At 31.8% G+C, this 11,273-nt stretch overlaps 1 protein-coding gene across 1 annotated transcript; it reads right to left on the bottom strand.

Annotated features, from left to right (window-relative positions):
• Positions 1-1,520: 1,520 nt before the first annotated feature.
• On the bottom strand, positions 1,521-9,444 carry LOC124540973. Its single transcript, XM_047118748.1, has 13 exons — positions 9,319-9,444; positions 8,824-8,961; positions 8,281-8,409; positions 7,572-7,783; positions 6,226-6,355; positions 5,908-6,146; positions 5,748-5,829; positions 5,526-5,678; positions 4,826-4,985; positions 3,687-3,830; positions 3,098-3,254; positions 2,574-2,760; positions 1,521-2,462 (listed from the first exon to the last, which is right to left on the bottom strand). Exons 1-13 carry the CDS (start codon positions 9,426-9,428, stop codon positions 1,547-1,549), a joined length of 2,757 nt encoding a protein of 918 aa, XP_046974704.1. The 5' UTR covers positions 9,429-9,444; the 3' UTR covers positions 1,521-1,546.
• Positions 9,445-11,273: the final 1,829 nt, after the last annotated feature.

The following is an 11,273-nucleotide window of genomic DNA, read 5'->3' on the forward strand; positions in this document are numbered from 1 at the left end:
TTGAGGAAGGTAAAATAAATTGCTCACATTTACCAGAAAAAAAAGAAAACACAAAAATATCGATGAACTTTAAATGAAGAGGATAATGCTATTGAGAAGAATCCAAATGATTACTGTGCAAGGAGATATACCCGAAAACGTTAATTTTAAATAAAACATACAAATTACATTAAATCTCATTTTGGCCCCATGTTACATATTACATACACTCAGTGTACACGAGTGATAATAGGACATGTACATTGTATGTACATATTAACAAAATTTTGAATTCTAATTAAACGTTGTAGTCAAAAATAAAATGGACAAATAATGACAAAGTATCCCAAAAGGACTACATACATTTTTGGCACGTGTTCTGTCCGGTCCACAATTGGCGTTAATTAGGAAATGGCGCGCGGAGCGGTGGTAAAGCGCAAATGTCTTGAACTGTGTGGGCTGATTAATGGTAAACGCATGGAATCTGTCGTTTTCAAGAATTAGGTAATAAAACAGGTGTTATAAAATTAAATAATCGTTCGTAAAATATTTATTTAATAGGCATCCAACCGTTATCAAGTAATTTCAAATTTATATTATTTTTGAAATGGGTACATAATCTACTTATAAATAGACATAGGCAAAACTGTTTAGTGCCTTGTACTGCGAAAAAAGAGATTTTTTTCTGCAATTATTTTTTTGGATATAAATTATAGTAGAAAAAATCAATTCAAAACCTACTAATTAAAATGCTTTTTCGTCAATTTTTTTCGACAATTGAGAGAGCTGAGTAAATTCTAGTAATTAATAAATTAAAATTCAATAAATAAATTTAAACACGTCGAATAACCGAGGATGAAAAGGATAATATATAAAAAATGGTTAATATACAAAATCGTTTCAATTTATTTAATTTCAATTAATTTATTATTAAATATATTTATTTAATCCTAATGTTACCTTACCTTAAAATTCGAACAGGTTAAAATTTAATCTTCTGTCTTAGGGTTTTCTGTCTGTCTCTGGTCTCATATTGCAGATACCGTTTAATTATCGCCATTCTGAATTCACAATCGGCTTAGTAATTTTAAATCGTTTTATAAAGAACAGTTATACGTTTCATCTCCAACCACGTGTTTAAGTATACGGTTACATTATATTTTTTATTTTATGTTTATTGTAGATATAATAACATAAAATGTGAGCTAATTTTTTACTGATATTAAATTTATTTTTCACTTGGTTACTGTGGAAAATGACATGGGAACAAAATCCCAATTAATTAATGCAAGTTACAAAGCGTCGTTTATACATATGTTCCTTTGAATGGAAGTTTATAATAAAATTTGTGCTTTAAGCAATGCATGCATAATGCATATGCAATGTATACCATAGCGTTAAACCTAATTTTTACTAAGTGACTTAGAAACATAAAAATGATAGTAATATGTTATTGTAATAATTTACACATTTTATTTTGAAATACACTTTTATTTCATAATGAATTAATAAAATAATAAAACATAATCATTTATCACTATATTATACAAATTAAATAGTAATTGTTTTAATGCATAGAAAAATGTTTTTCTTTCTTTTTATTCTTTTTACCTTTTCCTCCCCAAAACCGCATAAAATCTTTGCTAGAACTACCTGCTTCTTCAGTTTCGCTAATAGCCTCAAGATCTTGTTTTTTATGTCCCACACCTAACACCACATTACGCCTCGCAGTACTTGTGCTTACCGTGTCTTCATCATTTTCCGTATCAGGTATCATCGTTGGTACATCTTCGAAACGTAAGCGTCTTAGATCTTCTCTCTTATTATGTTTCTCAAGATGAACTTCACATGTGATAGGAATACTATCAGGTGCCATTTTATTCGATCGATGATCATAAATGGTACTTTTTATCTCCTTTTCATTTTCAATAATTATTGCATGTCGTCTATCTGTTTTAAAATATTTCTGGTCGTCAGAAATTGAATCGCTTTCCGACGACGCTGATCTCGTTTCCTTTGCAAATTTTATTATGCTCAGTTCTTTTGCGTAGTCTACTTTATGAGCATTAGTTTCGATTACAGTTACGGAACCTTTAATACCATCCACGTCTTGCAGTTTATTTTCAACTTCTTTGGAGTTCATTTGATCATAGCTCTCACAAGTTTGAATCGCTTCATCCTTTGAATTTATATGCGCGTATTTTCGTAATTCCAGTTCGGTGAAAGGGAACATGTTCGTGGAACCACTTGGTTTTGAATCGAATTCCTTGATATTATCTTTAGAGTACCTATCTTCGCGTTTTCTTTTACAAAAACAAAATTCGAAACATTTTCTAAACATTTTTGTTAATACATTACCATCGACATTAGCTTCTTTGTCTTCATATAGAATGTCATCATCGAAAAAATGCCCAGAAAACATTAACTTACACGAAGAGTCATCCACATCCATTGGCGATCTCATAACAGTATCCAAAAACAATCTATAATTAAATATTCGAAAATTAGATTTAACCGGATACCGTTTTCAATTTGATTTGAATTTTTAATCTAAAAAAATACAATAAAAATGTTTTTGACTAAAATTGTCTAACGTATTTTCAGAAGTGTCTGTGTAGACGAAGAAAGCTTCCGAGACTCCGGGTACACATCTCTTGAGCCAGTAGTGAACGGTGTAGATCATCGTGAGAAGCACGGCTAGGAAGGTGAAAGCGGCGAGATATACATTATGTTGGAGATCCTTGGAGGCGCCGCACAGGAGCTTATCTTCATCGTATATATCTAGAAGACATACTCTATCATCATACTTGGATTGATGGTTTACGAACAAAGAAAACATTATTTTAGAACTCTTTTATTAAGTGTTTAGTATGTTTGACAAAAATAAAATCATTTTTTTTTAATTTGAGACTGAACTATCTATATATACCCAAATGTCATGATATAAATACTTGTATAAATAAAAAAAATCTTAATTAATTTTTGACTCTTAACTGAATCCCAACTAATTAATATCGTTTAGTTTGACAGAAAAACATATATGCAATAACAAATATAATATCTATGAAATTTAAATTGCGCATTTAAATGTCAAATATATAAATATACATATTATTACCATAAGAACCACAATTAGGAACTCCGTCGCATGCATTCGTGGAATCGATGCACACTCTTGTACCGACAACTTGGCACTCCAGATATCCCGATGGACAGCGAGACTCACTGTTGAGTAAAGACTGCGCCGCAGTTGTAACCAGCATGATGCGATCCAGCTATAGGTATTTCTTATGTTCTGTGATTGAACTTCACATATCCTATGTACGTTTGTATATTGTTTCTAATATTTTTTTAAGTGAAATCGATAAATAAATAAAAAAAGGCCATTGATAAAACAACTGTTCCATGTATTTTTCTCCTCTATTAATCGAATGCTTTTTTAATTAATTTTATCGATTAAAAAAGTACTCACTAAAGTCACTCACTAATTCGGTACTTGAAAATTCAAGCATGTTTTCCTCAATTTATTAATAACGATTATTTCGCATTTCACTCGTAACATTAAACCATATTTTCAACATACGTAGAGAATTAAAAAATATCATAAGTAGACTATTTCGTCGTAAGTGAACCATATGATTATATATGAGCAAAGGAAGTTCTATTTTTATATTTCTATGTAATTTAATGTACATATATTCACTTACGGTAAAATTGCTAACAGCAATAACAATCCGTGAGGCATTGAACAGAAAGGTCTGTCGTTGCTTCGCTTCGGAGAAGTCGCAAATATTAAACAGAACAGCACCTACATAATTTCTAACATAACGTAAAGCCACGCGACCCTCGATCTGAAAAAGAAGAGTTAATAAACTTTAATACAACAAATATATTAAATACAATCAATTTAATTTATTTATATATTTTATGGTATAGGTTGGCGAACGAGCATACAGGCCACCTGAAGATAAGTGGTCACCATCACCCATAGACAATGACGCTATAAGAAATATTAACTATTCCTTGCATCGTCAATGTGCCACCTACCTTGGGAACTAAGATATTACGTCCCTTGTGCCTGTAGTTACACTGGCTCACTCACCCTTCAAACCGGAACACAACAATACTGAGTATTGTTATTTGGCGGTAGAATAACTGATGAGTGGGTGGTACCTACCCAGACGGGCTTGCACAAAGCCCTAACACCAAGTAAATTGCGAACGAAAATTTGTACGTATTTGAATTGTCACAACAGCTATTCTCATCAGAAATAACTCTATAGGAGATTATATAGTGAAGAAAGAATAAAATATATACAGCCAGCAGATATTTATACCTAAATACGATGTAATAATATTTCAAACACTTTTTTATCCTCTTGATAGTTACGTGTAATCGTCCGTCTAACAAGATACCAAAAACATGGAGCTTAAAGTAATCAAAGTATTTAATAATGACTTTAAGTGTATTGATTGCTATTAATGTTTCCAATAAATAAAAAGTAGAATATAATTCTATTTAATTACTTAAAAATTAATTTCTGCGACGGTAATATTTTTTATTTATTACGATAGACGACAGAAACTCAGTGAAATAGGTAAACACGATTAAATATTAACAATAAATCAACCATAGGCTGAAAATAAGCGCGTACTTTATGCATATTTAGTATGGACTGAATAATTATTTAAATAAAGTAATATTTTTATAACAGAGAGTTAAGAGCAGTGTTATATTATAAAAAATTGTTCTTTTCAGAGCTTTAAATGTGTTTCTTGTCTCAAAACAGAACTTATTAAAATTATTCAAATAATGACTATCTAAATACTATTAAACGTCACCGTACCTCATCGTCCTGTAGTTCGACCAATCGAGCTAGATCCTGCACATCAGATAATTTGAACATCGGTTCCGGGTCAGTCCTCATTGGACGTTTCGTTGTCAAATTCCGCGGACGAGAATTTTCTATTAGCAACGATTGTATGTAACGCTTTTTTCTTTGAATGCTATAACATGAGTATATTTTTGAAAAATAAAATAAAATAGGTGGTAGGGCTTTGTGTAAGCCCGTCTGGGTACCACCCACTCATTATTCTACCGCCAAATAACACTAGTCAGTATTGTTGTGTTTCGGTTTGAAGGGTGAATGAGCCAGTGTAAATGGCACACTTAGGCACAAGGGACATAAGGTTTTCCCAAGGTTGGTGGCACATTGACCATGTAAGGAATAGTAATTATTTCTTACAGCGTCATTGTCTATGGGTGATGGTGACCACTTACCATCAGGTGGCCTATATGCCCGTCCGCCAACCTATACCATAAAAAAAATTGTTATGTATCCTGGAGTTCATAGGAATATGCTAAAAAAAACAACATGATTCGCAGGATAACACTCTTGAATCCCAAGATTGCGGATTTAAACACAGTCAAACAATTTATTTAGTGAAATAACATTATGAGGAAACTTTTGTATACCCACCAAATTTTCTCGTGTTAATCGTCCAAACATAATATTTTTTTAAGGACATACAACAACATAAACTTACGTTTTCTTATCTGATATTACTTCTACATTCGTTGTATTATTTTTGTTACTATGAATAAATGGTTCAGTCTTATTTAAAACAACAGCCATCACGGGAGCTGCTTGAACAATATTATCCCAAGACTCACGATCAACCATAGTTCCTGTTTCAATTCTGAAACATTAATAATATAAATAATCCTAGCTATTGCGTCAAATACTTTATAATATTGAAGCATCTCACAGTCGTTCTGTTGTTATCGCGCTATCATTGTTTAAAGTTAATGTTGTTGCTGATTTCATATTCCCAACAATATTTTCTGAAACTTAGAATTTTTATCCATAAAAAACTAATTTGCCATTGATTGTAACTACAAGAAGTTATTGCGCTTATTAATCCTTGCCTTTAGTATTTGTATTATTATTTGTCGTAATAACGTTTTGTAATCCTTTGTTAAAATCTGTTTTATTCTCAAATATTTCTATTGTTTTATTGTTAATATCTTCAACATTATTAAAACTATCTGTAGTAGGAAAATCTTCTGATTGTATATTATTTACGTTTAATGTGTTATTGCTTAATTCCTTTAATAGCAAATTCAAACGATTTTGCGATTTTTTATAATTTTGTAACGGTTTTGCACTGTAATATAAAGTTAGGAAGAATAGAAATGGCTTCGTGTTATGCAAAAATGTATTGCTATCTTATCTTAATGACTTACCTTAACAAAATAGGTCGTATGTCTTTTTTTGTAAACGAATTTAAATTCAAGATTTCTTTATTATAATTATTATTATTTAGCACATAATTATTTTTAATATTATACGCAGATATATTTGGAACTAAATACACTGAAAATAATACAGAGAAATAAAAACAACACAACTAAAAACTAATAAGAATAGGAGTAATATATTTAAATAAGCCGAGATAAAACAGTGAACAGGGGTCAATTCTGCTAACATACAACGTTTCTTATTTTAATCCAAGCTATTTCTCACAAAAATAAAACAGCTTAATCGTAGATAATTGATACCAAATTCTACTAATTTATATCTGTTATGATAGAATTCCAAATTTTGACACCACTGGATCGATATTTTTTTTGATTAGTAACGGCGAAATGTAACCGTGACGTTTCGTTTCCGTTGTCAATTTTTTAGTAGAATTGACGCCCGGAGCGTGTTCGAATACCCCAAAGCTTTTCTACCTCGTACAATGAAATCGGTCACGAAACACATAAATGTCATTATTTTGAAACTACATTTTCAATCAATTTGTGCCTATCTATTATTATTGCCTTATTAGTGTTTACTTTGTGATCTATTTTATTTATATGAAATAACATTGTAAGGGAACTTTTGTATGCCCTTTTTTTATGGAATAGGTTGGCGGACGAGCATATAGGCCACCTGATGGTAAGTGGTCACCATCGCCCATAGACAATGACGCTGTAAGAAATATTAAGTATTCCTTAAATCGTCAATGAGCCACCAACCTTGGAAACTAAGAGGTTATGTCCCTTGTACCTGTAGTTACACTGGCTCACTCACCCTTCAGACCGGAACACAACAATACCGAGTATTGTTATTTGGCGGTAGAATAACTGATGAGTGGGTAGTACCTACCCAGACGGGCTTGCACAAAGCCCTACCACCACCTATAAATAACACAATAAAAAACACATAAACTTCATTATTTTGAAACTGTAACTGTGTTTTTTTTAACCGACTTCAAAAAAAGGAGGAGGTTCTCAATTCGTCGGGCCCTTTTTTTATGTATGTTACCGAATTACTCGAAGATGGCTGGGCCGATTTTGACAATTCTTTTTTTGTTTGAAAGGGCATGTTTTACAGGTGGTCCCATTGTCAGGAGATCAGGATCTGATGATGGGATCCTGGAGAAATCGAGAGAACACCTCAAATTTTATAGGCACACCTTTTGTGATTTCGGTTTTATTCAAAGTGCCTTGGTCATATGCTCACGAAAAGTGACATTTTTACTGGTGTACAATAAAGAGCTTTTTGATTCCAAAGAGAAAACTCTTAAATTAATGAAATAATTTACCGCTTGAGTTATGGTCTGTGTTCGATATATGGTGTAAAATATTTCGCAATGTATCATTTGCCTCGTCTGCATTTCTCGTAGAAGTTTCATTAAAATATATCATTATATCATCCATGTACTTAAATTCAGTTGTAGTATGCTTTGAATTAAATATCGGTGTATATGTACTCGTTATAATATTAGTAATATTCGAAGACAACGGATTTCGACGACTGAAAAATCAAAAACATTAATTGGATTCGCCCTGTTATCTATTTTTTTAACTAATAAGACGTAGCAGTTTTTATTAGCTTATATTGAGAAGGGGGTTTGAAAAGACAGAAACAAAAGGTGAATGAATTAAAAACTTCTTCAAACAATCCATCGTAAATAGGTACCGAATGTATTCATGGTCAGCGCACCCATTGGTGATCTTTATACTATTGGATATATGTAAAACTTTGCTTTTATGATCGGCCTTAATTATCTGTACCTATATGTTCATCTCAATGCGTAAATAAATATATGACATTCACAAAAGATATTCGTAATTAGCAGTTGCAGTTTTCCACCCGCATCCCATCATCAGATCATGTTCATTAGAGAGATACAAGTTTCTCTATTATGCAATATATTTTTACATTTTTGTTAGAGGTATCGCCTTTATATTAATATAAAAAAATTCAATAATTATATCTTCAACAGTAAAGAGTAAATGATTCATGAATACTTATGATAGTTATGAGCAGTGTCTTTTCCCGCGAACGGTGAATTTTTCATTCCAAAATTATATTTTCTATTATCAAACCATCTTCCCTTTTTAGGCGTCATTTTTTTGTTAAGAGTGCTAAATAGCAATCTGTAATTGCAATAATTGGGATATCAATCTAATTTTCGTTAAGAAATATATGAGGTTATTATGTCCGTATAACCGACGGCAACCGTTCTCATCGGCCCATCGCCGAAGTTCGTAGGGGACATTTTTTTTTAATTTAATTTACTACATCCACAGGCTCGCAGATGCACTTGTCTTTTTTACATTTTATATTAAATATTTTGGCTTTTATATTTTATACTAAACAACAGCAGATCTTCGCTGGAAATCATTCTTGTTCGTAGGGGACATTATTATGTAGAACGCCTTTTCACCTTCCTGAAACTGAGACTTTCTCGGCAGTACAATACAATAACTATTTATGATTTCTTATTGGAACCAGCCAGCATCAAATAAGGGTATACAAAATAAACGATACCTAGTAGTAGCTCATAGTACCTAGAGTCCTTGGTAAGCCCTCGGATTTCGTAGTCAAATTCGTAGCGCGGCGTTCCGTCGTAATAATTATCACTATTTTGTGGCCTTATTGAAAACTGAACCAATGGCATTATACTTGTTTCGTACTCCACTCCATTCCTATTTTACAATTGACACTCAAATTATTATTACTTTATTATTGCAATCAAATAAAATTTAAATAAAGTTAAAAAAAAATTCTTAATTACAAATTATGACTAGGCGATATAGCATACCGTTAATAAACGTATTTTTAACTGACAAGTTATATTATACTGTTAAAAATAATTTCACAAAAGACCTTATATAATTTTACATCGTTTTAATCCTTAAATAAAGGCACATTCAATACAACATAAAATCTAATTCTGACAATATGGGACAAATAAACAAAAAAACGCAATATATTTTTTATACCGAGCCGGGATGTTCTGAAGTCTTTTAATTAATATTTGCAATTATGAATAAATAAGTAACCTGGGAGTGACGTCGTATATAAAGTCGAATATTTCCTCAGCATTGTACGTATGACGCAGCGGTCCTCCTAATTGAAGATTTCCTGACACATTCACTAACGGCACTTCCATTCTTATAAAGTCTGGCTCTTTGTCCGTCGGCTCTGGGAACGTTTGCTTCAGAGCCTTTTGAGTAACATCTTCAAATGTATGCGACCTTAAATATCAGCGTGTTTTCTTAACTGCACAAATTATTGACACAAAGATTCCTTCAGAGCATAAAAAAATTCAAACTAGCAAAAGCAAGTACTATATTTTTACCACAAAAATTATGATAATTATAAACTCATCGAAATAGGTAGGTTTATACTGAACTTATATTTGAACAATGTAATTGTTAATTAAAATAAAATGTAGGTATATTGTTTACCTTTCAGTGTCTGTACTGGGTGTGGTTTTTAATGTGTAATATTTCGTATAATTTTTGGTGTCTGACTTCATCATCGCGTCTGAGTGTGGACCCCAGTACCCCCCAAATGTTTCACCCAACTCGTAAACAATGAACTGATCTCGATTATTAGCACATTCCTCCACTAAAACATTCTCCGACAGCAGATTAATTACCAAAATTATATTGTAACCGGATTCAGCTCTAAATCGGAGATAAATAAAAACATTTAATTTAATTATAACTAGCGACCTACCCCGGCTATACTAAATATAGTATTTGTTTGTTTACGACATCACATTAGAAACTTCTAACATTATCAGTGTTTCCTTAATATATAGTTCATGTATAAAATAAAAAACCCTTCCTCTCGAATCACTTTATCTATTAAAAAAAAAGTATCAAAATCTTTGCATACATAGGGACAGACAGTTATAAACGACTGTGTAATGTAATGATTTCTAAAACAAAAATTGTACACGATGATTAATAAACAAACCTGACGCTCAAGAAACAGCTATAAGGAACTTCTAAAAGTGAAAAGACCATGACATATGAGCTGGACTCCATCACCTGATTACCCAAGAATATGGACGGCATCACGCGTCTCTTGCAATGCTCGGATAAGTCCGTTTGATGTACGAACCGTCGTGCAATAATGGCTAAATTGCTTTCATGATTTATATAAATAAGTAAAATAAGCGTACGAATAAACATATTGTTTTCCATATCATGACGACCGCAGTCGTGGCCATATGGTTATCTAATGTCATTTTATTAGGCTAAACACTATGAAAGCAATTGACACAGGCTACCTATACACTTACACACACATATACACACATACTTGACATGAATATACATAATTAAAAATACATATACCATACAATTCAAAATATCATTATTTATTACTTACATACTTAGTATAAATCAAATTCGCTTGCCGCTATCTGTCCCTATATACGCTTAGGTAGATCTTTAAAATTATGCAACAGATTTTGATGCGGATTTTTTAATAGAGATAGAGTGATTGGAGAGGAAGATTTTTGTATATAATACATAGACAATATAGTAAAGAAACAAGTAAAAATCTCTAGTATATTTAGTACAACATTGCACCCGTGCGGTAGTATTTCTATAAAAGCAACTGACGTAGGAATGAATATGCATAATTAAAAACATATATACCATATAATTCAAAATATTCAATTATTTTATTAAATATATTTTAGGCGTGTTATCTGTACAATGAATAAGTGACTTACTAGTAATCTTATACAATATTTAATACAAAAACAAATTTGAAATAAGCAACAACATTTTCACTAAAGTATTAAACGTATAGATTTTTAATCCCTAAACCATGATAGCAAATTGTGTAATTTAATTAGTTTGAACTTTTCGAAAAACTCAAACAATAAATTAAGAAGATGACGTCAGCCGCTGACGATAGGGGTCGCGTGACCCGCAGCGTATAGCTTTATACGGGGACCGACCACTCAGTACCGACATTATTACAATTGACTTTG

Source organism: Vanessa cardui, chromosome 2, assembly GCF_905220365.1.
Source record: "Vanessa cardui chromosome 2, ilVanCard2.1, whole genome shotgun sequence".
In the NCBI taxonomy this organism is placed as follows: Eukaryota; Metazoa; Arthropoda; class Insecta; order Lepidoptera; family Nymphalidae; genus Vanessa; species Vanessa cardui.

What these genes read in the sequence shown, in the direction of transcription:
- LOC124540973 (XM_047118748.1), bottom strand. Translation starts at nt 9,428, where the DNA reads ATGGAAGTGCCGTTAGTGAATGTGTCAGGAAATCTTCAATTAGGAGGA. An exon ending in ACTGCTCATAACTATCATAA is followed by an intron (nt 7,784 to 8,280) that starts GTATTCATGAAT and finishes TTGATTTTTCAG; the next exon opens with TCGTCGAAATCCGTTGTCTT. An exon ending in ATACGACCTATTTTGTTAAG is followed by an intron (nt 6,147 to 6,225) that starts GTAAGTCATTAA and finishes TTTATATTACAG; the next exon opens with TGCAAAACCGTTACAAAATT.